This window comes from Morus notabilis, unplaced genomic scaffold (assembly GCF_000414095.1).
Source record: "Morus notabilis unplaced genomic scaffold, ASM41409v2 Scaffold212, whole genome shotgun sequence".
NCBI lineage: Eukaryota > Viridiplantae > Streptophyta > Magnoliopsida > Rosales > Moraceae > Morus > Morus notabilis.
Window position 1 is genome coordinate 905,692 of NW_010361298.1, and position 27,591 is coordinate 933,282.

At 34.0% G+C, this 27,591-nt stretch overlaps 1 protein-coding gene and 1 pseudogene across 1 annotated transcript; one reads left to right on the forward strand and one right to left on the reverse strand.

Moving 5' to 3' along the window:
- Positions 1–91: 91 nt before the first annotated feature.
- Positions 92–17,920, reverse strand: LOC21407470 (tetratricopeptide repeat protein 27 homolog). The gene is made up of 21 exons (XM_024166324.1): positions 17,456–17,920; positions 17,231–17,369; positions 16,077–16,387; positions 13,922–14,003; positions 13,517–13,841; positions 12,663–12,721; positions 11,377–11,466; positions 9,415–9,506; positions 9,129–9,227; positions 8,935–9,012; positions 7,806–7,890; positions 7,665–7,723; positions 7,489–7,558; positions 6,776–6,867; positions 5,168–5,230; positions 5,008–5,074; positions 1,957–2,214; positions 1,621–1,737; positions 773–925; positions 422–571; positions 92–236 (listed from the first exon to the last, which is right to left on the reverse strand). Exons 1-20 carry the CDS (start codon positions 17,842–17,844, stop codon positions 476–478), a joined length of 2,724 nt encoding a protein of 907 aa, XP_024022092.1. The 5' UTR covers positions 17,845–17,920; the 3' UTR covers positions 92–236; positions 422–475.
- A 5,365-nt stretch (positions 17,921–23,285) lies between these two features.
- LOC112091814 lies at positions 23,286–27,041 on the forward strand (annotated as a pseudogene).
- The last annotated feature ends 550 nt before the right edge of the window (positions 27,042–27,591 follow it).

Genomic DNA, 27,591 nt, shown 5'->3' on the forward strand with positions numbered 1-27,591 from the left:
GAAAAAAAAAAGAAAATGTTTTCAAAACGGCGTTTGGTGTAATAAAGACAAAAAATAGAAATAAAAATAATTTTTTAATAACAGCACGCAATCAAAAAATGATAATTTATTGACAAACAAAATTTTGATAACTAGAACAAGGCTGCTTTAGTCTGCAATTTATATTATACATGTGGTCTGTCTTCTATTTGAGTGAAATATCCAGCAAAAGCTGCAGCGTCCAAATCATATCAACCCTGCACTTGAAAATAATGGGGCTATCAGAAAAAAATAACAAACATTTAGCATGAGTTTGGAATAATTTTTCTTTCCATTTCTTATGGTTTTTTTTTTTTTTTTCCTTTCGTTCACATAAAAGACGTTATGGTAAGATAGATAAAATAAGCACATAAATAAGGCCAAAAACAAAACAAAGTCTAACCGGCGTAACAGGTATGCATGAGGGTTTTCAGTAAGACCACTGACAGCTACAATTTTAGGCAGAAACAGAATTGGACTGGAGACTTGACTGCACTACTTCAAAGCAAGCTTGAAGCTCCCTGAATTCTTCCATGTCGGAGAAGGCCGCCGCCTAAGATTCATGAATTGAACTTAATCTTTCATTCTTTTATCTTTTCCATTCACAAAAGTTGGAATAAAACGTTGCGTATGACATGAGCAATTATTACTTAAAAATTGTCAAGCAGCAGATCAGCTAAGCCAAATAAATTGTTTAAAAAATACATGCAAAAGTAACATTGGTGGAGTTTCAGTTTTTTCTTGAGAATCTTGCCTGCTTGATAGTGTTCTTTAGATGCAACTCTGCCGTGAAAAGTTCTTTACGGCTACCAGTAGATGATGCAATTTTCATATATACGTTGCAAAGTTCCACAGAAGCTTGAGCGAATTTTCTAAACTGGTCTCTATTGTTCCATAAATCGGATCCCTAAGAGAAATAAGGAAAAAGCAAAATCAGGGCATACATGTATACAATTATGAGAGAGAGAGAGAGAGTTGTGTGAGAAATAGCAAAATCAGGGCATACATGCGTGTGATATACACCACAAATTAGTGTTATATCTGTAAGACAAGAACAAACATAGACGACATAAATATTGACTCTTCATAACAAAACCTGCAGGCTCTATAAACTAACCATATAAAAGATAGAGAAAAGACGCTAAAAATTTGAAACCTCATGCTTGTGATATTCACCATACCATTTAAATGTGTCCGACAAGATTCACAGGGATTTTGGCATTGGCAGGATGAGAATGTGTTAGGACTCGTTAATGATAGGCTTAGGGTAGGCTTAGGGTAGTAGTCTGTTATAATATGGGAATGGTTAGTAAGGGTTGTTAAGAGTAACTGATTAGTAGAATTGTCAGTAGTTTGTTAGAGGGGAATAGTAGTATAAAAAGGGGAATTCATAAGGGATATGGGTATGGATTAATTAGTGTGAATTTGGGGAACCCTTGGGAGAGCTAGCAGACCTCTCAAAAGTCTGAGAATCTATCTTGTAATCGTGTTTTCTTCTTGCTTTCAATAATAAGATTTCTCAGTTCTTATCAAATTGGCTCCACGGTAGTAATTGGAGTGATAGTAGAATATCAAAGCTCATTGAGAAAATAATAACGATACCTGGTAGGATCTGACTTGCTTTAGAAGGGCTTCAGAGCACATTACAAGATCACCTTTGAGTTTGTGCCACCGTGCATACAAGCCCCAGACATCCGGCCCATTCCCACTTTTAACCGCCTACATGAGAAGTATCATACTTGATGAAAATTATACAAAATTTTGATGTTTGTATAATCTGTTAAAAAAATATTTGAGTACCATGCATACAAAAGTATAAGAGGAAGAAACATGTAAGCAGTGTAAACGATAATCTAAAATTTGGAAGGAAGAAGCTGAGTACACAAAACAATTCAACTAAAGATGCATAAAAGAGAGAGTTGTTAAGTTTATATATACCTGCCGTAAAACTTTTCCAAGGAAATCCACCAACTGCTCGATTTCCCGTAATCTACCATCAACAGATTCCCCAGTTGACTCATTCACAGTATCTATAGTAGACTCATAAGAAGAAACTTGATCATTTTGATCATTAATCTTTGTGGAAGGACTAGCTGAAGCCCTTTCCTCCATCTCTGTCACAATTTTCTCTAATAGTTCAGCATCAATTCTTTTATTTTTAGTAATCTCCAACACCATCCGAACAGATTCTAGAGCCTAAGACATTAAGAAATAACATCACAAGAAGTCAACAAGAATGATAGGACAAACAAAATACGGTCACGGCACAAGACACTTTGATGAGCAATAACCACATTGATTGTCACTTAAACGATCAACAAAAGATGTGCAGCCTCCAGTATTCATCCATATATTCTGTGTGCGTACTTTGCTAATTTCTATAAACAAGCATACACACACACATACACATATTTTAATGCACAGTATTAATACTCAGAGGAATTACCAATCTATCTTGTGCTCATATTAGGCTGCTGACGCTGTAAATTTGATCACATATAACACAAATTGTAATCCATTGGGTCTCATCATGACCAATAAATGGAGGTATCAAGTTTTCCCGATTAGCAATAAAAGTTCAAAACTATTTGATATCATGGAACGTGACACTTCTGTTGAAATGGTTCATGAGGTTCTTGGAGCAATTTGATTCCCTTGTGTTCTAGTGGTTGTTACTTGATAGCAAGAACAGGGTGGACAGCAATGGCTGGTAATTGGGATTCTTGATGGTGGCCAGAGGGTAGTGTTGAAGTTCCTGAAAGTACATTTCTCAAGCAAGCTAGGTTTCGGGAGGATGCTCGGAGGCATTACTCTTCTTTTGCTAATTCCTTTCCATCCATTATCTTTGAGTCAAGATACTTTAATATATTCTATTCTAGCGAGATTCCAATGATGAGAGGCTAAAACTTCAATTTTTGCTGTGGACTTTTAAGAGAGAAACTTGTGATCTGGCTTCTTAGTTACTCGTGAATTGGGATTAGTAATGGTTTTATTCCATGGGGCTGAGAGTGTGGATAGAAAGTTGTGGAGATGGGTTTTTCTCTTGTAAATCTTTTCTCATGTCCTTGTGCGATGATCCTTCTAACCCTATGTCTGAAACTTTCAATTTTATTTGGTGTTCTTCAGTCCCCATTAATGTTAAAGTTTCTGATTGGTTAATTTATCACGGAAAGCTTAATAACAATGATGTGCCACAGAAAAAGAATCCTTCTTGGCTTTGCTTTCTTTCTTAATACAAATGATGTGCAGGAAAATGCTCGCATTTCTTTATTTGTTGTAGTTTGGCTAACTCCCTGTTGGTTAAAGCTGTAAAAGAGTTGGGATTGTTGGGTGGCTCCTAAAAAATGCCATTCCAATTTGGTGGAGGGTTTCTGGTGTGGACATCGGTAAAAAGCAAACCGACTAGTGAAGGGGTTCACTCCTTGCTATTTTCTAGACTTTTTGGCTTGAGAGAAATTCGACGACTTTTTAGAAAAGAACTTGGGATTAAGCTTTTCTTTAAGAAAGGGTTGAATTCAATACTACGTCATTTCTGCAGGCTTCTTTATCTAAAATTTTTAGAAACATTCCCTTCTTTTCGATTTTCATGCACGAGGGAAGATGTTTATAGTTTTTAGCAGTTTTTCTTTTTTTAGCTATTTTTTAGAGTTTCAATTTCTTGTTAAAAGAAAATAAGAGGTCTAAAGTTAATCAAATGAAAAATCACACTCCAGAATATCTCACATACTGCTATTCCTTTACACACAATATATATATATATATATATATGTGTGTGTGTGTGTGTGTGTGTGTGTGTGTGTGTGTGTACTTACCCATTGGGTATCCTATTTTAACCATAAGATATTAATCTGATGGTTAAAATTGAATAGTTGACCAAAAAAATTTATGACAATTAATGAGATTAAATTCTTATTACGCCATATCATCAAATTTTTATATTCCCACCATAGAAATATATATATAAAAGAAAAAACACACTTCATTAAAAGCCAAAAAAAAAATTACAGAAAACAGAGTACAAAAGACTCTAAAACACCTCAAATAGCATCATTCATCAGTAAAACTCATTACAAAATCAATTCCCATTCGTCCAGCAAATCCGAAAGGGAAAAAACAACAAAATCCTTAGTTTGGAAAAAACACAAAGCCAATGAATATTTAATTCATTCCCAAACATCTCCGATATTTCCGTAACTGTAAGTTTATAAACCTACAACTCATAAAGCATCAGCTGAAGTGACTAGAGAAGCACTAAGGAGTCTCCATTTTTGTAGTACTAGATTGTATTTAGCATATATCACCCCTTAATTTTGTATTTGAAAAGCTTAAAGTAAAAAATTTATTACAATTAATGAAATTAAATTCTTATTACGCCATATCATCAAATTTCTATATTCCCACCATAGAAATATATATATATATATAAAAGAAAAAACACACTTCATTAAAAGCCAAAAAAAAATTACAGAAAACAGAGTACAAAAGACTCCTAAAACACCTCAAATAGCATCATTCATCAGTAAAACTCATTACAAAATCAATTCCCATTCGTCCAGCAAATCCGAAAGTGAAAAAACAACAAAATCCTTAGTTTGGAAAAAACACAAAGCCAATGAATATTTAATTCATTCCCAAACATCTCCGATATTTCCTTAACTATAAGTTTATAAACTCACAACTCATAAAGCATCAGCTGAAGTGACTAGAGAAGCACTAAGCAGTCTCCATTTTTGTAGTACTAGATCGTATTTAGCATATATCACCCCTTAATTTTGTATTTGAAAAGCTTAAAGTAAGTTTTAATCAGGAAACTGTGGAATATATAGAAACTTCATCCTAAAGGCTTACCATTTTTCAATTTAAATAATTTTCTAACTCGTCAATGGTCAAACTATACCTCACATATGCATGGAAAGATACAAATTGCCAAAATAAGCGAGAGAGAGAGAGAGAGAGAGAGAGAGAGAGAGAGAGAGAGAGAGAGAAAACCTGGTTGATGTTCCCCACATCTAAAGCAACTTGGCCATAGTTCTCCCACAATTGCCAGCTGTTGCGTCTGGTCATTAAGATAGGTTTCAGTCACTAAAAATTCCATTTGTCAGCAATGGACCAAAGAAATCAATAAAAATAAAAAGGGGGTGAACAGAACTTAAACTTTAGCGCCTCTTTAAAAGCAATGAAAGCCTCTTTGCTCTTTTTCCTTATCATATGCCTGCAAAGTTGATAAGTGAAACTAACTAACTGAATAAACTAGAAAAATATATCATCTTCCCAGATAAAAAGAAAAAGAAAAGGCCAAAAAAAAAAAAAAACCCCCAAGAAACAGACATAGTTGAGAAGGGGAAATGCAAATATATATATATATATATTTGATAATAAAAACTTTATTGATAAAAATCAATAACAAAGGCAGAGGAGAAGGTATCCTCAAGCTGAAAAGAAACACAAATGGGCAGGATTGAAAAGCTGACCAAAACTAAAAGAACAGGATAAACATACAAAACAATCTCTCATATCAATTCCCTATTACATCTTTCCAATTTAAAATGACCAAAGAACACGGGAACCCTTTAAATGCTTTATCTGAAGCAGAATGCAAATATGAAGAGATGGTTGTGGTTTTCAGAGCTCAGCCACATCAATCCTCAGTGACATAATCCAAATATAACTTTTCTACGCCACAGGATAAAACCTTTTTTTCTTCTTTTTTTTTTTTTTTTGCCTTTTAACATTCCAATACCTTTATGAAAATATATATTTTCAATTTTTGTTCAAGCCAGACGTGAAGCAGATCGTGATGCACACACCTTACACTTTGGTTCAGGCATGGCAAAAGAGCGTCAATTAAGACTCACCTATGTTAGTTATTATTTGTGTTTTCTTATTATACCTTTTCTGAAAAGCCCGTAAACTCGGACAAAACAGAAATCATGTTTGTTTAGCAATTGAGTCTTTTGCATTAAAGTGAATACAGAGACTTCTTTTCTCCTTCTCGGTTCTTTCCCCTATGTCTATCTTCTTTCTCTCATGGTCGTTTTAACATGCAAGTTCATTCTTTTACAGAAAGCACAAATTTAACACACGACTTGTAGATGATGACGCAAGGCTTCCTTAACAAATTACTTAAGTACATCTCTCTTTTTGTATTAATATTTTTGCCAATTGCTATAGCAGGATAACAAATACAATAGAAAAATCAGTGTTTTATTTGTCAAACAAAGTCAAAAGCTAGGCTGCCTTACCGGAAGCCTCGTGATGAAGAATAAGAAGTTGACTTTGCAGAAGAAAATATAGAAAATATATTAAATTTGATTCGGAAAGATTTTTATTTGATTTTTCCTTATTTGTGTATGATTTTATGAATTTAATAGTTTCCCATTTTGGTTTTGTAATTAGCCTATAACTTGGCTACACTGTTATAATCAAGTCAGACTTATAAATATTGAAAAGAATTCTCAAATTGTTTCTCCCTCTCATATTCTTCTTCCTCTTCCCTCTCTCAAGTTCAAATGTATGTATATTTTACTATGTATGAGTTTCTGCACATATTTTTGAATATGCAACAATTAAACTATATCATAGAAAGAAACACGTTATCAAAGCAGGGGAAAAGTATCATTTTTTTTTAATAAGAAACAAATGAAGATTTTATTAAAAAACAAACGCAGAACGAAAGGCATAAAGAATAAAGATGGACGAGAGAAAAGTATCATTCAAAGTACAAAATACGGAATATTGTAAAGGGAAGAGAACATACAAGCAAGCAATATTATTCCACGCTTCCCCATTTTCTGGGTCAAGTTGAACAGCACGTGTAAAACCATCCAAAGCTTTCTCAACATCCCTAGCCTGTAGTATTTCTTCAAAGGTAAGTTTAAAATAGTTGGGTTTCTTTTTTCATTTATTGGAAGGAAAGAGTAAACAAGATGCAAAACAATGATTCCTTTTTTTTCTTTTTCTTTTTTTCCAACTACCTAAACGAATTTTCCTATCATGGGCTAGCTCTGCCCCTTGCACACGTCCATGAATGTGCAAGGACCCCCTCTCATATTTTTCACCGTATCCAGGGCCCAACATGGTGCATGGGTTCGCTTTCCCCCCCGCACACGTCCATAAATGTGTGAAGACCCCCCTTGCCTATTTAACACTATAACCAGGGCCCGGCATAGCGCGTCGCACGTAGGGAACGCCCCATCAGATTCTGTGTGAAATCCATATAGCCGACCCCAGATTCTGTGTGAGTGAAATCTAGATTACGTGTACCAAAGTAGTTAGGAATGACATTCTAGATCTAGGCCTTCAGGAAAGTCTAATTTCGAACAGAGCTGCGTGGAAAAGTGAAATCCATATAGCCGACCCTAATTAAGTTGGGATTAAAGCTTGTTGTTTGTTTGTTTATTTGTTTTTTTTTTGTTTTTCTGTTTTTTGTGGTTCAAGCAAAAATTATCTAAGACCGGTCATATAAGTTACCTTCAAGGCAGCAGCTCCTAATGCAAACCAGCCATCTGGATACAAAGAATTCAAGGCCATTGCAGACTCCCTGTGACATACTCAAGTGAATAACACCATACATCCATATCTGGATGGTTCCCCAAATATACAAATCCATATAAAAGAAAAAGTGAAAAGCTTTTAAGGAAGCACACCATAGAACTTTAGATGTCTCATACTCCCCTCTATTATATGCACTACGTGCAAGAGACCGCTGTAAAATGAATGGAGAATAATATTAAACTGACAAATAGACATGAAATTTCAAAAGAAGTCGGATTGAGAACTTTCATCACCTTAGCTCGAGCTGACCTATTATTTGAAACTTCTAAAGCTTTCTCATAGCAGACATCGTTATTTGTAACATCACCTAACGAGCACCTACAAAGTCGACTCATTAAACAAGTCAGTTAAATTGCATTGTTGTTAATCCATTTGTTTCTTCATATATAAAAGTTGCCAAATTTCAACGTACTCATATGCAATAAGACATATGCGTCGAGACAGCAGCACAGAAGGATAATTAAAGGAGATCCAGATAATAAACACAACCCAAGTCAGCAATACTTCAGTCAAGACGTTTGCTGTGGAAGTTACCAAAGGACAGGTTTTTTGCATCTTTAATTAGAATGTGATTTTAGGGGTACAACAAATACATATCCCTGTTGGAAAGGTTACTCTTTACACCAACTTGTTTATATATATTATATGTCTGAAGTTCCATTAATTTAAACGTAAATTTTCCTGACACTTGTGTCACATATCCAAATTGGGCCAATGTCGAGGAAAGATTGCGGAAGAAAATTTTACAATTCTAGTAAGTTCAATTTGTAGTAGCCAGGTCACTGGCTGCACTCCATACACTCATATAGCTAGGAAGTGAAGTCCAACATGGCCCTTATGTATTGACTGCCACAGCGTACTAAATAAGTCGGGCAACCATGCCAACAATTGGCCCAGCCCATATAAGACCACTAGCTCCAATAATGGTGATAACCCTCCAGATTCCACCCTCATCTAACTACCTTTCTTGTTTCTGCCCATGGTTGAGTCCAAGGACTTAAATAACAATCCCATAGAGCTAGGAAGTGAAGTCCAACATGAACCTTATGTATTGACTGCCACAGCGTGCTAAATAAGTCGGGCAACCATGCCAACAATTGGGCCAGCCCATATAAAACCACTAGCTCCAAAAATGGTGATAACCCTCCAGATTCCACCCTTATCTAACTACCTTTCTTGTTTCTACCCATGATTGAGTCCAAGGACTTAAATAACTTTTTTTTTTTCTCTTTCTTTGTCACCAATTGAAGCTAATAACAAATTGAATATTCCTTTGAATATAGTTTAAGTATGATTCAACAGAAACACAGCTAGAAATAAAAATAAACAAGGAGAGCGAGAAACAAGTTCAATAACACATACCATAACCTGGGATCATTGGGCATTGCAGACAATCGAGCCTTGATGAGTTCAACAGCTGCTGCTTTCTTCTCCAATAACCTTGTATTTCATTATACTAGTCTTAAAATTCCCACTCACATCAAGGGGAGAAAAACAAAAAGCATATGCGGAGAAACAATTCAATTTTGACAATAGCCAGTATTCGATTTTCTTACCGGTAACAGAAAATGAGATTGTCCCATAACTCTAAATCCTCAAAAGTTTTAACAGCCTCTCCTATCAAACCACAGCGCACTAAGAGTTCTCCATACTCCCTAATAATGAATCAAAAAAGAAAAACTGAGTCAAACAAGAAAGAACAACAACATAAAGGTTGAAGAATAAGCACGGTGACTAGCCAGCATTGTAACATAACAAATTTTGTGGAGACGCAGACAGAGAAAAGTAGAAAGAAAATGACTAAATTATATCAGTCTAAGACAACAAAAGAAAGAGATATACTTCCGCAAGGAAGCAATTGTTGGCAAGTAAACTCCATGACAAAGTGGAATCCTTTGCGCCACTCCTGGAGACGGTTGATACACCCCTTGGACCTGAAACAATTAAGTTGTTTAGTCTCTCTTGAACACGAATTTTTTCCCTTATTTTTAACAAGTGGAAAACAATTTATTGAAGAGAAATTAGAAAATAAATAAATAAATAAATAAAACATTATACAAACAGGAAAAAAGGGCGAGAAGTATGAGCCAGACTAACTTGTATATGTGATGGAGATCTTTTACTTTAATTACTAACAGACAATTTTATTAGAGAATAAAAAGGTTAGGAAGACAGAGAGAACCAGAAGTTCATCGAGCAAGACTGATATATTATGTCTAGACACACGCACACACACACATGTACACACTTTTTTTTTTTTTTTTTGATAAGAAACGAGAATTTTATTAATAATGAAAATAAAAACACCCGAGGACAAGGGGTCCTCAAACCAAACCAAACAGTCAAAACCAAAAGTACTTAACAAACAAAAACTACGACAGGGACATAACTATAACAAAATTAAGTCCCATCCCCTTAGGAGATCCGAGAAAGAAAAGGCCTTGAAACCTTTATCTTGCGAAGTCCACAACGCCACCCAGTAAATTATCCCATCCCAGACATCACTAACATCTACCTCAACTCTATCAAGATAAGATTATTCTTTTCCAACCACAACGCCCAAAGAGAAGCTAAGATTACTATGTTCCATAACCGATTATTCTTTTCCAACCACAACGCCCAAAGAGAAGCTAAGATTACTATGTTCCATAACCGATTAGTTCTCTTATTTCAATCACCTGAAACATCAACACCCACTAGATCAGGAACACTTCTTGGAAAAGCCCACTGTAAACAGAACTCCCCTATTGTTTTACACTATATCTTCGAAGAAAAAGAGCAGTGGAGGAACAAGTAACCCGATGTCTCATTATCACTCCTGCATAGCACACACCATCACAGGGAAATGGAAAGGAATGGCTTCCTCTTTTGCAACAAATCTTGCGCATTCAATTTACAAAGTGCAACTAACCAACCAAAAACCTGAATTTTTGTAGGAACCGATTTTCCAAACAAAATAATAAAGAGGAAATGCCGGAAAAGATTGGTTATCAACTAGAGAATTGAAAAAGACTTACAAGAGAACATACGCAACCCGTCCAAAGCCCAAACCCATCTATCCTCTAAACTAGCACAGACCCTCACCCCCTCCAAACAAGAGATCAAGTCCACCACCTCGCGCAACTCTCACTAGGATTTCTCCTAAAATGAAAACTCCAAGAAAGAGAAGAATCATTTCCTATTGTATAAAAAGACTAAATGGTTGACAGTCTAAAAAGATTTTGGAAAAGAACATCAAAAGACTCTTCACCTGCACACCCATCTTCCGAAACATCACTCTCTTACCATCCCCTACCTTCAAAATCGCATGGAACCGAAACAAAGAACACAGGGACTGAATGGCTTTCCACGGGCATCTGAAGGTCACCCTAGAACAATCTCCTGACTCCCAACCACCAAAAACAGTATCATATTTGCTTTTGATCACACTATGCCAAAAAGAACCCACCCCCTTAGAAAACCTCCAAAGCCATTTAGCAAGTAGAGCTTTATTCTGAGAACAAGAATTTGCATTGTCAGTATCCTATGTGATTTATTAGTTGTTGTAACTTTTCTTTTGGTTTTCTTTCCAGACAACACCTCATCCCCTTATCCATGTATTGGAATTTACTCATCAATATAAGGCTTTTGCTTATTTAAAAAATAAAAAAAAAGTTTTCATGCATGAATATTTGCTTTACATTATGTGTTTCTTTCACAAATGAATAGGAATAAAGCAACAATCATTTAGGCGCCTGAGTTAGAAAACAGAAAAATGATGAGATATCCAGAGATCAAACTGACATTAACGAATATGGAGCATACCAATTTATCCATCATTGTCAAAGCACGCTCCTTAGTACGACTTCGAGTTGACTCCCATCTAATTCGTAAGATGTCACAACAATGCCCAATCTGATAAAATAAGAGGCATCTAATCAAAGCAAGAAGGTGGAAAATCAAGAGAACTGAGCAACTAACATTTAGGAGAAATAGAAAACTGCCAAAAACATGAACTTCAATGAGAGAGACATGCTTACGCAAAACTACCTGTGGAACCATTAAATAGACTAGATCTAATAGCCGTTCCATCAGTTTTGGAATCCACACAAGAAGTCAAAATGTCAAATGACCTATTGACCACAATGCTTTGCATAACTAAACTAGGAATAAGGACTAAAACGAAGAGAGGAAAGATTCCTTTGAAACTAACACTTCCCCCATTTAAAAGAAGTGCCAATAATAATAATAATAATAATAATAATAATAATAATAATAATAATAATGATGATGATTATGATGATGAAAAAAAAAAAAAAAAGACTTGAAGTGTGACCGGCAACACAGGCGAAGGTCTGCAGTTTTCTACTGCTATGATTTTCTTTGTTTCTTTGTATCTCTTTCCATTTCTAAGTCTTATGGAAATACAATTGCCTTCAATTAGGGTATTTGCAGCACATTCTATTTTAATTCTTTTGGTCCTTTTTTGTTCTCCTTAGTTTGTTTCTCTTGTCATTTTGTATTACAGCGTATTTTTGCAAGAGAAATGTAGACCTTACAAAAAAGATCCGTTTTTTTTTTTGAAAAAAAAAGACAATGTTATGATAAAAGAAAAAATACATAATATAAAACTGTTTTAGATAACAACCAGAAATTGTAATTGAGAGAAAGAAAAAATACATAATATAAAACTGTTTTAGATAACAACCAGATATTGTAATTGAGAGAGAGAGAGAGAGAGAGCAAAATTACAGAAGGTCAGAGAGGACAAGCTTTCCTCAACAAACAAAATAATGGAACAAAACCAGAACATTGCAAAAGGTCTGTCCAACTCAACAAACTCTAGCAGAAATTTTGGCCTTTGATGAAAAGCATCTTGGAAATGTGAAGTTTTAACGTCAGAAGATATAGGTAAAATAACTCCCATGTAAACAGAGACCAAAAAGAATTCTCGATGGAGGTGAACCTCATCACTACTATTAAAGACAACTAACAAGAATTTAAGCAGCACGCTTAAACTTGGTTTATTGCACTATGCTTATCAACGGAAGAATCAAAATCTTGTTTTACTAAACAAATAACATTTTACTTGAGTTTACTTCTTGACTTACAGTAAAGCATGATGCTTGTTGAGAATCAATTGCTTCTATATATGGAGCCATATCCCAGCCTGAAACAAATGTTAAGAAATTGAATGATCAAAAACAGGCCCTACATATTTGCAGAATATAATCTGTTCTGCTGCCTGAATTACGGAAGCTAGCAAAAGGCTGACTAGTGACTACAAAGTCTAGAAGACAAGAAATCTACCATGCAAGAGAAAGAAGGAAACAATTAGAGCTAACTCATTAAAAAAAAAAGATAATAATTCTTAGAAATCAAAAGGAAAAGAGGAAAGCCCACACCAACCAGAAAAAAGTTGCAATAAACCCATCATCCCACACCACATACACACGTGCACGGGCACACACACGTAAATAAAGAGAGGGTTGGAGGGAGTGGGAGAGAGAGAAAGAAGGCAGAACAATATTTTGGGCATTATTAATAATATAATTTGTAGCGAATATTATTTACTATTTAGAATAGAATCAATTTTCCTATCAACGTCAGTGTGTTTGTAATTACCATTATGCAAGCCATAAATGGTGAACATGTTAAACCTAGTAACCTCAAAAAAAAAAAAAAAGGACAAAAAAGACAAAAAAGACAAAAAAAAAAAACAAAAAAAGCAGCCACTCTTGCATCTTAATCTATTATTTACGCTGGGTAACAAATGGGATATCATTGAAAGCCTGTAAATGCAGTGAACATTTTCTTTTGCAGTAAATTAAAGATCAAAACTTATATGTGCAAGTTTACGCCAGAAATAAAAGCACCGGCAGTTCTTGTAGCCAAGAAACACCTCCACTTAATTTGTCCCATGGGGAGAAAGAGATGGCTATATTTACACAAATGTTTAACTTACTCTGCATATCATCATGTCGGGTGCTCTTCTCAATTAGAAGACATTTAGCCAGGATGACTGCCTGATGGATTGCACTCAATGGGGCAGCGGTGCCACCAACTTGAATGGCTTCTTCTCTAATTCCAGATCCATTGTCATTCTCCAACAGTTTCGGGGTTATCAAAATGTCAGAGGCCTCATGGGTTCCACTTTGATGTAGATTTGAACTTTTATCATCATTATCTGAGTCTTGTTTATGGGGTCTACTGCTAGCCAATTGACAGTTCTCGTCACTGTTAGATGAGATTCTGTTTGCAACAAGTACCATTTGTGCCTTCGGTTCTACCTATTTTATAGACCAGTGTGTCAGGCTAACAAATATAATTCAGAACCAAACAATCATAATAACACGCTTAAAAGGGTAACCTGATATAAAGTACGGAAGCCAAGTACACCGGTCACAGAAAGCTCAAGACCAGCTGCTGCTTCAGCTGACTCAAAATGTAACCTGGTACAACAAACATCTGTCAGGAGGAGGGAAGAACAGGTCGGATTATCAATGTTCAAATTTTCTTTGCTAAGAAACCACCTTTCATTGATAACAATCAATTACAAAGGAAAGTGAGAACAAGAAGTCCTCAATAACATGGAGAAAATAAAGCTGACAGAAATAATAAAGCTGATAACAATTTAAAACAAAAAACAAACCAATATGTATATATATAATCAATTCTTCCAATACAAAACAATCAACAAAAAAGGAAAATCCTTTTTTTTTATAACTGAAAATTTTTATTAATGAGAATATGGATGAGGAATCCATCAAAGAAAATACAACAAAATAGGAAACCAACACAGAACCAAAATACACTCGGTACAAAACTCCAAACATTTAAATCAAGACATCCTCCCGACTTAGCAATATCAAAGGAAAATCCTTAAAAACTTCATCTGTAGAAGCCCAGAAGGAAGCAGAAAACCATGCTTTATCAAACAGGTCCACTATCTCCATCTCCATATCCTAAAAAACCATAGCATCTCTTTCAAGTCAAATCATCCAAAACAAAAAGATGACAATGCTCTTCCACAATACTCTAGCCATCTTACTTGATCCAAAACCAGCAGGTTTTTCCAAAAACAGTGACGCACAGTGATATAATCATCACCAGCTGATACATTCAAACAGAACTGTCAAAGTATAAGAGAATGAAGTGGGTAGAAGATAGGAGTGTCCAGCTAATACATTCACCATATAGAGTTATGAACTACGTACACTAACTGCATTAAAGTAATTAAAGCTGAAAATGTTTCAAATCCCTAGCACAAGAAAGCAGCTTCATTATACAGGCAACGGAGCTTTTACAGACCTGCAATGCAATTTGAACCCCCAATTACAACTTCATTTGCAATATACTCACTATTCTATAGACTGTACTCTGTAGCATCATAAGAGTCATAGTACCCTCTCTGTAGCCTATGCGGTTGGATGAGGTACATCCTTTCACAAGGTCAGAGGTTCAAGAGCTGTAGAGACTAGAAAGAGAGAAGAAAAGAATGTCACTTAAAACTTAAAAGGGCATAGTTAGATTCTTAAGCAAAACTTTCATTTTCTCTTGCCAAACCAATATCATTCTGTATCACTATCACCATAAACACCCTTCACCATCTTCTACCTCTTTTTTTATATTCTAACTTGTTTATGAGAGGAAAACTTTATTGAGACAGAGAATAATGGAAAACCATAAGGAGACCAGAAGTCAACTAACCAACCAAGCCAAATAACCCCCTTTCCTAAGAGAGTTAGAACATGTTTCTAATCCATAAAAGATAATCATTCCAAACTCTAATGACAGCAAAGATCATAAAGAAGCCCAAGAATAACTTGATCACAAAGAAATGACTCTTGAACTTATCATCTAAATACGACAAAGTCTTTAGCAACTACAGCTTCGGGAACTAAACTGGCTTAAATATTAAGGATTTACTGTAAAAACTAGAGCCTTTAACGTGTTTTGGTTACAAATGGAGATGGAAAGTTACAAATGACACAAAGAAAACTTCAATTAATCAACTACATAAAAGGTTGGTCAAACAAAAACAAAGATTAGATAATAGAAAGCTCCGCTGTTCAATTTCAACTTTGATAAGGATTCAGAAATAAAGCCCATTAGATAAGGAAACATTATTAGTGAACCCCTTTAGAAGAATAACAACCTTTGAAAAAGCTCTTTGGTCTATTAAATCTCTTATACTATATAATCCGATCTCTTATACTAAATAATCCTTAACTGAACCACCAAAACAAAACATCAAACTCTTGTTCCTCTAATTTACAGAAAAGGTAACAACGTGTCTTATACAAAAAATCAGAAAAACACCAACAGGAAAAAGAAAAGGCAACAAAAAGAATCATCGCAAGATAACACTTTCCATTAAGAAGTAAAACTTCTACTTGAATCATATGCAAGTCAATATAAGCAAGAGCTGCCACCAGAGAATTAAGGATCTGGTACTATATCAATATAAGACACAAAAATTGAAAATAAATAAATACATAGATAATATATCTATATAGATTCACCTGCATGAATCAACTCGCCCATAGGTATATTCCATTATACCAGCTTCCAAATGAACCATCGAGACTATTGTTAAACCCTCAGCGTTATGCAAACTAGCACCCCAATAACTTGTTAATTTATCCAATGTGCCGAAATGATTTAAAGTTTCCCGTGTAAAGACTTGCAAGAGATCAAATAATGAAGAAGATCGATCATCCATAATTCTCTGCTGAGTAAGTATTACCCTAGAAAGCCACCACGAAATGCTCCTAAACCCTTCGGATAACAAATCTTTAGTCCTCATGAGCAACATCTTGGCAAAGACAATGTACTTCAAGACAACAAAGGACAACTCATGTCAAACTTAAAACAAATAAACAACTAACAAAGGCCACCCGCAGAAAACACTGTAGACACATTTTAATAATTCAACAATTTGAAGAACAATGTAACTTGGACACAAAATCAAGGCTACCAAATTACAGAGTTTCGTTATAAGTAACAACAACAACAATAATAGTAATTGTAACTATAATAATTTTAATAATAATAATAAAGTAAAAATCAGATTTGAGTATTTCTGGGACTATAATCAGAAAGAAGTATAGGAGTGATTATTACATTCAAGATCATCTACCCAGCTGTAAGCTGTGAAGTATTTGGCAATGAAATGTTTATCCAGATTTTCAGTTTCAATAACCATCAGAAACTAACCCTTATGCATAAAATTCTCATGTATTTATAAGTTAACCAATAAAACTGTCACAGCACTATTGGTTAAGCAGTTCATAAAATTCGCTGATACGTTATATATATATATATATATATATATATATAAATCGACTTTTTCCTGCAATTACAATGGCAATTTGGTTGCATGAAGATCAGGACTTTAGTGATTGCAGTTTTATATATATATATATATATAAATCGACTTTTTCCTGCAATTACAATGGCAATTTGGTTGCATGAAGATCAGGACTTTAGTGATTGCAGTTTTCAGATTTGGTTACGGCGCGGGCATTCGCTGATTGTTAATCATTCATTTTTTTCTTTTTTTCACTTGTTCTCTCGGTCATTTTCCATTTTTATGTTCTTCTTTCTCTTTGCTTTGTGCTTCATAATACATTGTGTGTTTATAAAGTTTTGTTTTTTTTCCCAAAATAAAATGTACCTGGAGATTGGACAACTTTCCCAGCAAGTCAGAACCAGAAGACATGAGCTGATTACGCGCCCAATTGTCCCACTCTCCTAATTCAAATTCAATGCTCGCTCCCAACGGCAAAGGGCACTTTGGCAATCCTCCCAATGGCCTAAAATCAACGCAATTTCCGAAATTTAACCAAAAGAAAAACAACCCTAAAATACAATCAAAGATCGGAAATGAAAGTAGGCTCACCCGATCATGTTACATTGCACGAATCCTAGAAACGCCGCGACCGCAACGCACATCACCACCGCAACTCTGACGCCCTTTTCCCCGTCATCTTCTCCCAAGAACGATTCCGCTCGCCCGAGGAACTCGGAGTAGACGAGGTCGGCGCACACGGCGGAGTCGTCGAGCGGCGACTGCGTGGAGTCTAGTCCGAAGACAAGACGGGAAGCGGCGGGGGAAGTGAGGACTTCGAGGTAGCGACCGGCTTCGATGGAGGCGAGGAGGTCGGTGACAAGCGAGTGGAGAGGGTGTTGGTTGTGAGCGTCGTCGGAGTTCGGAGGAGGAGAGGGAGAGGGAGGGAGGGTGCAGCGGAGGAGGCCGAGCTCGTAGCTGCGGAGAAGGATTTCGGACATGGTTGCTGAAGAGTGGAGAGAGAGAGAGATTGGGTTTTGGAGTGGAGGAAGACGGAGCTGGTTGGAGTAGCTGGGGTTTTGGGTTTAAGGATTGAAAGGAAAAGAAATGGAAAAGAAAGAATATTTTTGAAATTAAGTAAATAGTAAATTCTAAAAAATAATACTTTAACTTGTAAATGAATTATTTACTTATAAATGATTTATTTATTACCGATAAAATTAACTTACGTAGTAAAAATTTTAAAAATCTATATTTATATGAAAATAATTCTTTTTATCAATTATAAAATAAAAAAAATTTACTAGCAGTAAATAAATTATTTATGTGTTTATTTATTATGTAAGTTGTTATTTATTTTAAATAATTTTAAAATATATTAATTTAATTTTAAAAATACGTTATTTATTTCTTTCTTAAAGAAATAACACAAGATGCGCTATAGTGCTAAGACAGCTTTAAACCAAGGGCCCGGTTGGAAGATGGTTTAAATCAAGTGGTTTCCATCAGAATTTAAAATTTTGTGAGAGCATTTATTGGTAGTAACTTTTTAAATTAAAAATATTTGTGGGAGAAAACATTATAACATAACTAAAAAACTATAATTGTAACCCATTTCCAAACAATCACCAAATAATTTGGGTTAAAATTTAAATTTTATGAGAGAACCCGTTGATGAGAACTTTTTAAAGAGAATTTGTGAAATAACAATTAGTAAGGTGATTAATAAATTATAGTATAATTTTTTAGAACGTGTAGTTTATAGCACAATTTAATATCGTAGATTTCCAAAAATATTTAAAACTCAAAAGTACTCTTAAGTCATCTCTCTCCTTCCCTTTCTAGTTAGGTCCACTACCGGGAGCTAGTACATACCGTATTATTAAGTAAATATCGTATTTACTCATAAATACTACATTTATTTAAAAATCAAGCGACCATCGCCAATGATTGGTGAATTACGTGTTTACCGATAAATATCGTATTTACTTATAAATATGATATTTACTGAAAAATCCAGCAATCGACTCTAGCGAATGATGAATACGGTATTTGGTATTTACATGTAAATACCATATTTAATCAGAAATACCATATTTCCTCGTAACTTAAGTCACCGATGATTGGTAAGTACCATATTTACCAATAAATATGGTATTTACTAGTAAATATTGTATTTACTCGAATGTACTATGTTCATCCAAAAATTTGATCACCGATTCTGACGATGTGTAAATACCGTATTTATCAATAATATTTATCAATAAATATTGTATTTACTAGTAAATATAGTAAATACACTATTTACTGGTAAATCTTACTAAAATTTATCAGTAAAAATGATATTTTACCAACACAACGGCTGATAAATACCGTATTTACCCATAAATTCGGTCACCCACACCAACGACGGTCGGCAAAATAAACCCATTTCTCAGGAAAAAAACTGCCAAAATAGAAATCAAGAACATAAGGGTTGTTCTTTTGCAATGAAACTCAGAAAAAGTTTGAACTCAAGTTACAACTTTTTTCAAGTTCATATTTTTTTGTAAAATTTGAGTTTGAACTCGAGTTTGGGGCTAAACTCGAGTTTAAGTTTCCCCTTCAACTCGAGTTCATAAACTCAAACTCAAGTTAATCAATAATATTTTTTCTATTCTTAAAAATGCTATAACTTTTTCGTTTTAATTGTGATTGAGATGATTTTTTTCTATGTATTCATAACGAAAAGACGAATAAAACCCCATCTATATACCCTATTAAAATTTTTCATCACTATTGAGTTTTTTTATTAAAATACTATCTAAATATAAATTTAAATTTTGACTCACCTAAACATAAACTCAAAAAGATTCTCAATTCAAATCATAACTTAAATGTGCACATCTAAATATAAACTCAAGTTACAACTTTAACTCAAGTTATAACTCAAACTCAACTCAAGATCATCACTAAAATCACCCTAACTCAAAAACACAAGACGCAAAAGAACAACCCCATAATTTCTCGAACAAAAAATAACAAACAAATCAAAGAACCTTCAAATCACAATTTGAACTACAACATTCAAAAAAAAAAAAAAAAAAACTCTAAAGTAGAAACAAAACTCAACAAATTCTAAATTAGAAACAAGGAGATCGATGAGAGAAGTTCGAGAACTGTGATTCCAGACTCGATTGTTGGCGCCTAAACTGATTCGGATGAAATTGAGTCTCTGTCGTGTGTCGTCCACACCTTCGGCTTTGGGAAAAATGGCTTCAGCCACAAGCATGAGCCGGCTGAGAACGCCTTCGCTAAGTGCGTCGAATGATTTGAGAATCCAACTCGGGTTCCCCTCCGGCGACGCCGAGATCTCAGCTATCTACTCATGTTCCACCGACCGTCTGACGGTGCTAGGCTCGAGATCTGTATGGTTCGGCGATCTCTACGCGAAGGAAGAGATAGAGCTCCTGAGGGAGCTTAGATTCCACGATCTCTAAGCTAAGATCAGAGCCACGGATCGGCGAGATTGTAGCCCCGAGATCGCCGATATTGGAGCCGCGAGATCGCCGATGTCGGAGTCGTAGTTCATTGAGATCGGAGGCACGAGTTTGCTGGATCGTCCTCGAGGCAGCCAGGGACTTCTTCAGCCAACTTTAAGAGAAAACTAGTTATTATCATTAAGAGTAGCAATTCGTGTTAGTGTTAGTGGATTGTGTTTGTATCAATTTATTTATTAATTGTGTCAAAAAATATTAATTTAAATATGATTTATTTATTAAATGTGTTAAAAAGGTCAACTCAAACACGACTCATTTATTAATCGTGTTAATCGTGTTAACTCGTATAGTCCATTTAAATTAATATATTAAATAAATAATTAATATAATAATAATTTATTTAACACGGTCAAGACATGTTTAACATGTTTATTAATCAATTTATCTTTCTTTTAAGAAAAATAAATAAATTTTACCTACAAATGGTAAAATTAAAATTATTTGTATTTAACATGTCATATAAACTTTCATGTTGTATCACATATCATTATATTGTAGATGACACATATAGTTAATTGTGTCGATTTGTGTCACTTCGTATTAAGAGGTCAACCATAACCTAACTCATTTATTAATCATGCAAATCATGTCAACCCGATTATGTCTCAAACTCATTTATAATAAACTCAAATCCGCTAACTTCGTACGAATTTTGAGTTGTGTTGTCATGTCATTATCCGGATTATCAGTCCTAATTATCATTGTTCTAGGAATTACAGGTAATCTAATCAATTAATTGGTATTGCTGGGTTTATTTGTTGTGTATGTATATTTGTTAGACCGATAAAGCTTTTAAGAACTTTCCATTTTCTTTGATTATCTTGAATTGGAAGTCTGGAAATGTATAACGATGGCTGCTGATTTTTAGCTTTTTTCATGTTGTTTCTTTACTGTTTTGTTAATTTTCGAGGCCGCCTTGTCCTCTTTCTTTTTTACTGTTTTCAGTATTATGTTTCTTATTAAAAACAAATGGAGTAAATATACGAAATCTTATGGTTTCTGACTAGGGAGTGGAAAAACAATATTTATGAACCGATTGGTCTACCCCACACACATGCTTTTAACATGCGGGGGGGTAATGTCCTCAACCTTGACCCTACTGTGATGACCGTCCCATTTGGTGCAAAAACATCGAGTCATCAACATAAGAGATACTGTTTGGTATAAAAAAGTGTTGATAATACACCACATATAAAACTAGTTTAACACACTCTAGAAACTCAATTTGACCCAAAATGTTAACTTATTTGGTTTTGAGTCATTTCATGTATATAAATCACTTCACATTCTCATCTATTTTTCATGTGGGACAACACACGCGCGCTTTTCTCAACAATCTCTCCCTCATGTGTGTGTTCACCGAGCTCCCCCTCGAATTAAAGTTTTAAGTAGCCGGCACATCCAAGCATCACACTCTAAACAGGAGCCAACTCAAGCATGAGAAAGAGAGCCGAAACCATGTGAGTCCACCAAATGCTCCACCATCTATGCACCTGTGGGAACACCAACTCTCCACGAGAGGCAACGTGGGAACTGTAATAGAGTGTGATCGCTTGATCCATGCGAACCATCGGCTCTCATACTACTTGTTGGGGAGACACCACATGTGAAACTAGCCTAACACACTTCAGGAGTCTAATTTGACCCAAAAGGTTAACCTATTTGGTCGTGGGTCTTTCCCTGCATATAAACTACTTCACATTCTCATCCACTTTTCATGCGGGACAACACACACATGCACTTTTTTCAACAGGAAGTGATGAAGCAATTTAAGCCTCGTTTAGTTTGCCGATTCGAATTTACAATTCGAGTTGAGATGTGACTTTATGTGAGACTTTTTAACTATAGCATGAAAAGTTAGATATAAATTTTTGTGAAAGTTTTTAACTGTAACAAATTTAAAATTAAAAACTCAAATCAGTAAAATGAATAGAGTCTTAATCTTCAACCTAATGGAGGAATCCTTACATCGCTCAACTTGTTTGCTACAAAGTTTGATGGGGTGAAAAAAACAAACTTTAGCAGACTTATTTAACCTCTTATCTTCGCTGGATGAAGATTAATGTAATTCATTTAAATTTTTAATTATTTTGTAGATCCCACAGTAAATAAAAATTTTTCACATCCTCATATGTCAAAGCTAAGTGGACAGACACTGGAGGCCACGTCAAGTGGTGAGGGCAACCGCCGGTACCCTTAGCTTTATTCCTACGCAAAGTTGTACGGCACCCTTAGTGCCTCTCACCAATGTGGCAGCTGATTTGGCATTGAGGTGGTAGACAAGGTGGCCACTTATTTGACCTTTTTGTAGAGATTTCTATTCGAGTTTTTAATTTTAGGCCCCGTTCATTTCACTGATTTGAGTTTTACTACAGTAAAAAACTCTCAAAAACAGTTACATTTAACTTTTTTGCTATAGTAAAAAGCTCTCACATAAAGTCACATCTCCACTCGAATTAAAAACTTGAATCAGCAGACTAAACGAACCTTTAGTTTTGTTATAATTAAAAGTTTTTACAAAAAATCATATTTAATTTTTTTATTACAGTTAAAAGCTTTCATATAAAATTAAATCTTAATTCAAATTAAAAATTTAAATCGGCGAACTGAAGAAGACTTAGGTGTTTTGAAAGCTGATTGTTTTTTTATTAAAAAAAAATGTTAATTAGGGACTCACCATCTATGACCTAACCCTCTTTCTCTTTCTTCTCTTTCTTGAGGGCGCCTTGTCCTCTTTTTTTTTTTTTTTTTTTTTTTTTTTTTTTTTTTTTTTTTACTGTTTTCAGTATTATGTTTCTTATTAAAAACAAATGGAGTAAAGATACAAAATCTTATGGTTCTGATTAGGGAGTGGAAAAACAACATTTATGAACCGATTAGTCTACCACACACATGCTTTTAACATGCGGAGTAATGTCCTCAATCTTGACCCCGCTGTGATGACCGTCCCATTTGGTGCAAACATTGACATAAGAGATATTGTTCGGTATAAGGAAGCGATGAAGCAATTTAAGCCTCATTCAGTTTGCCGATTTAAATTTACAAATCGAGTTGAGATGTGACTTTATGTGAGACATTTTAACTATAGCAGGAAAAATTAGATGTGACTTTTTGTGAGAACTTTTAACTGTAACAAATTTGAAATTAAAAACTCGAATCGGTGAAATGAACGATACCTTAATCTTGGACGTAATGGAAGAATCCTTACATCGCTCAACTTGTTTGTTACAAAGTTTGATGGGGTGAAAAAACAAACTTTAGCAGACCTATTTAACCTCTTATCTTCGCTGGATGATAACACCTGTGAAGAGCAATTGCATATTGATCTTGTAACTTTTACGGTCCTTTCACTCATAGTGCCAACCATTTTAAAGAATCATTGATGTCAGCAATATACATTTATTTATTTCTCCATGATTTTAGTGTAGGCTGGTGTAAGGTTATTGGTTGTGGCTCTGCTTGGGAGGTGTTTAATCAGTATTCTTGTAGAGTTTTTCGGCTGTTTTTTTCCTCATTTAATTTTTTTTTGGTTCGTGTTTTTGCTTTTTATTTCCCCTGGATGGATTCCTCATCCGTTTAAAAACTTCGGCTCCATTCATTTCACCGATTCGAGTTTAGAATTTAAGTTTTACTACGATAAAAAGCTCTCAGAAACAGTCACATCTAACTTTTTTATTACAGTAAAAAACTCTCACATAAAATCATATCTCAACTCGAATTAAAAACTCAAATCAGCGAACTAAACGGACCCATTTATTTATAAAATTCGTGATTTATTAATGAAGTTTTGTTTCTTATAAAAAAAAAAGAAAAAAAAAATTCTCCATGATTTCGATAAATTATTGGTTCTTATTTGGTGTATGCTACTTTTACCTGGGTTTTCTTTTTCCTAATGCTCCATTGCAGGTCATTTCAGTGATTGAGAAAGGAGCAGATTAGCTTGATATTCACTTTGTCTGCTTCTGGCGCTATAATTACAGAAGCTTTTGTTAGGTTATGTGCTCATAAATCAAATAAGATGTAAATATTTTGATGATTATTAATAAAATGAGAAATTTTTTTAATATTATTTTGCATGCATATGATGGTTTACAAATACCAAAAATTCTTATATTATTTTAAATGTAATTTTAAACATTATATATAAGTGTTATATGCAGAGAATAATGTATGAAGTAAAATAATTTAAATTTATCCGTAATTATAAATTAAAATTTGGATGTTTAATTTAAAATTACTAGTGTGGTTCATTACATTCTGAATGAAATAATCTTATTATAGGTTAATAATAATGAAATTATTGGAATGAAAACACTTTATGTAATATGATTACATAGGACTAGAACACGATTAATTATGAGTCTCTCATAAATTCTGTTATTAAATGGAGCATTCAATATCAATTAATGATGATCATATATGAATTAATCTTAATTCTGAGTAATTAATAGACACTCATATTTATGATATTATGTTTTTGACATATTGAGTAATGACACATATGAATGGTGTCAAAGTCTTGGTATATTGGGAGCATAATAAAATAAATAGTCGTGAATATCAATTTACAAGATGAAATCAATTCCTTCATAATGAAGTAGAAGGACAGTTCCTAAAGTATTGATTCGGGGCTTGAATAATAAGAGCGCTCAATTTTATGATTGGATCATAAAATATATTATTCATTAGAGGATTAATGGTACTTATAGAGAAAGATATAATTAAAGAAGTCAACGAAAAATTCATAGCTTTAATTATGAATCGTTTATGGATGATTAATTCGTATATAGTGACTATATCAATAGACAACACAAATTCCGTGAACATGATTGTTTTGTAATTTTAAGAGTGCAATTCTAAACTTATAGTGGAGTAATTTAGAATTAATGATTTTGATATATTAATTAAGGTGTTAATTAATTTTTAAAATTATTAGAGCTTAAAATTATAATGTCTATATTTCCTCTCAACGGCTCCATATGATTAATGTGAATTATATATCATATTGGGTTATGCTTATTAATTTAGAATTGAGAATTCTAAATATAAATATTAATTAATTTAATTAATTAATTTAAAATTAATTTAAAATTAATTTAAATACAGTTAGATCTAGTCACTTTTATACAAAAAGAGAGAAATTTTCTTATACTCCTAATCTCTCCACATCTCTCATTTATTTATTTATAAATAAAAGGAGAAGGAATACGTTTCCTCCGAAACAAAAAAAAAGTTCACATAAAGCAAAACAAAATACGTACAACAACACGTATAGTGGGAGTTCCAGAAAGGGGTTGCCCAGAAAAATTGAGGAAGAGAAAAAAAAAATATGTTCCTCATGAAAAAGAAAGAAAAAGCTGCACGTAAAAAAAAAAAAAAAAACAGTTAGAAGAGAAAATGACTGCAGAGAAATATATATACTTTTGAGAAAAGTGAATGATAATTTTAAGTGACCTTTTCATTCATTCATCTCATGTATTAAGAAATCTATTAGAACACCTATTTATTTAAGTTTATGTTGATCCGGAGATACATTAAGAAAGGACTGTAGTGTTTTTGGAATTTAAAGCTCAAAATAGTGTTGGAGGAGTTAAAAATTAACGTCCTAATCAAGCGACGGTAAAATTTTTTTTCTTCTCTTTAATACTTTGTAGTTAAATTAATATAAAATAATGATCACATTAAATTTTTAATTTGTGTGATTCGATCAAACAGTGGATGGACGATTTTGAGGCTTTTCAATCAGCAGTAAATTCAGACGAATCTTAAACGTCGACTTTAACTCTAGAGCCTCACCCTCGTACTAGATGAGTTCTATAAGAATCTACGTTCAGTTGGTGTTTCAGGTGTTGGAATGGATGACTTCTTTAAGGCGATCGAAGCAAGTGCTGAGGAGTACCTGGAAAATTACAAGTAAATCCATGAAATATCTCGCACATTTCTCTGTAGATGATTAAATGCCATGGCAAACTTGATGATTAAATAATTGTTTCCAAATTTGTTTGGGTTGTTTCTACAGGGTTGACATCGATAAGAGATGAGAAGAGAAGCTGCGGTTGGAGGAAGAATGCAGGAAGGAGAACATGGATAGATTGAGGAAGGATATGGAGAAATCAAGGGGGGAAACTGTGTGTGTTTGGAACCGTTTTTGAAAACGGTTCACGTATTTAGAGAAATAAAAAAAAATGAAAACAAAACGACGTTTGTTTAGTAAATGTTTTGAAAATAAAAATGGAAATGAAAACAGTGAGAATGATTTTTGTTAAGAAATCAAAAAACAGTTGAAAGTTATTTTCACTTTTCTTTTTTATTTTTAATGGTACTTATCAATAATATTATAATATATTAATTAATAATTATAATCAAATACGATTTCACTTTTTTATTATACTCAAAATAATCTCTTAAAAAATTAACTAAACACAATTTTAGAATTAGTCTCAAAATGATTATCAAAACAATTTTATTTTTACTTTTTTGTTAAAAATAAAATTATTTTGAAACTAATTCTATACGCACCGGTTTTGACCACTGGGTCGGTGGACAAAGCATAAAAGAGCAAAGCTAAAAGGGACGAGGATGAGGGAGGTGACGATTTTGAGACACTCAGTGAAAACGAGGATGAAGACGAAGAGGTTGCAAGTTTCTCCTTTCAGTGAAGAAGCTTGTTTTGGTTGGAGGTTGGAATTGTGTAGAACAAGACTCTGCATAAGACTAATTAACAGGTTTAAAGCTATAGAAGATTGTGTTACTCAATTTTGCCAGGCTTCACACTTTCCCTGTTTGTGTCTACATCCTTGATCTTTTGAGATACAAACGCGTCTTGAAGTTGACTTCTCATTTGCTAAGTTAAATGGACATTTTTTTTCTTGCATTTATACCCTTTTTAAGTTCATTCAGGTGCACCACTTGATACATGGAGGTTACTCTCAAAAGTCATAAGATGTTTTTGATGCGTTTAAATTGTTGCCTAGAGGATTCTCGACATGCAGTATGGAGTTTTTTGAAGTGCTCTCTCTCTCTCTCTCTCTCTCTCTCTCTCTATATATATATATATATATTGTGCTGGACCTGTTGAATGATGGGATATTTCACTTCCTAGGGTGGGAATGAATGGCCAATCAATGAGCTACACGCATTGAAATTTAAGAGGCTTTACTACTCTTTGAATCCTGTCTTCTCAAAAGTTTATCACCCAGCATTAAGTAA

Excerpts from the sequence above, each read along its gene's own strand:
- LOC21407470 (XM_024166324.1), bottom strand. The coding sequence starts at position 17,844 with ATGTCCGAAATCCTTCTCCGCAGCTACGAGCTCGGCCTCCTCCGCTGC. Across the intron at positions 7,724-7,805 it reads ATAGGTCAGCTCGAGCTAAG|CGGTCTCTTGCACGTAGTGC; the intron begins GTGATGAAAGTT and ends TTCATTTTACAG. Across the intron at positions 5,075-5,167 it reads AAAGAGGCGCTAAAGTTTAA|ACGCAACAGCTGGCAATTGT; the intron begins GTTCTGTTCACC and ends CTTAATGACCAG.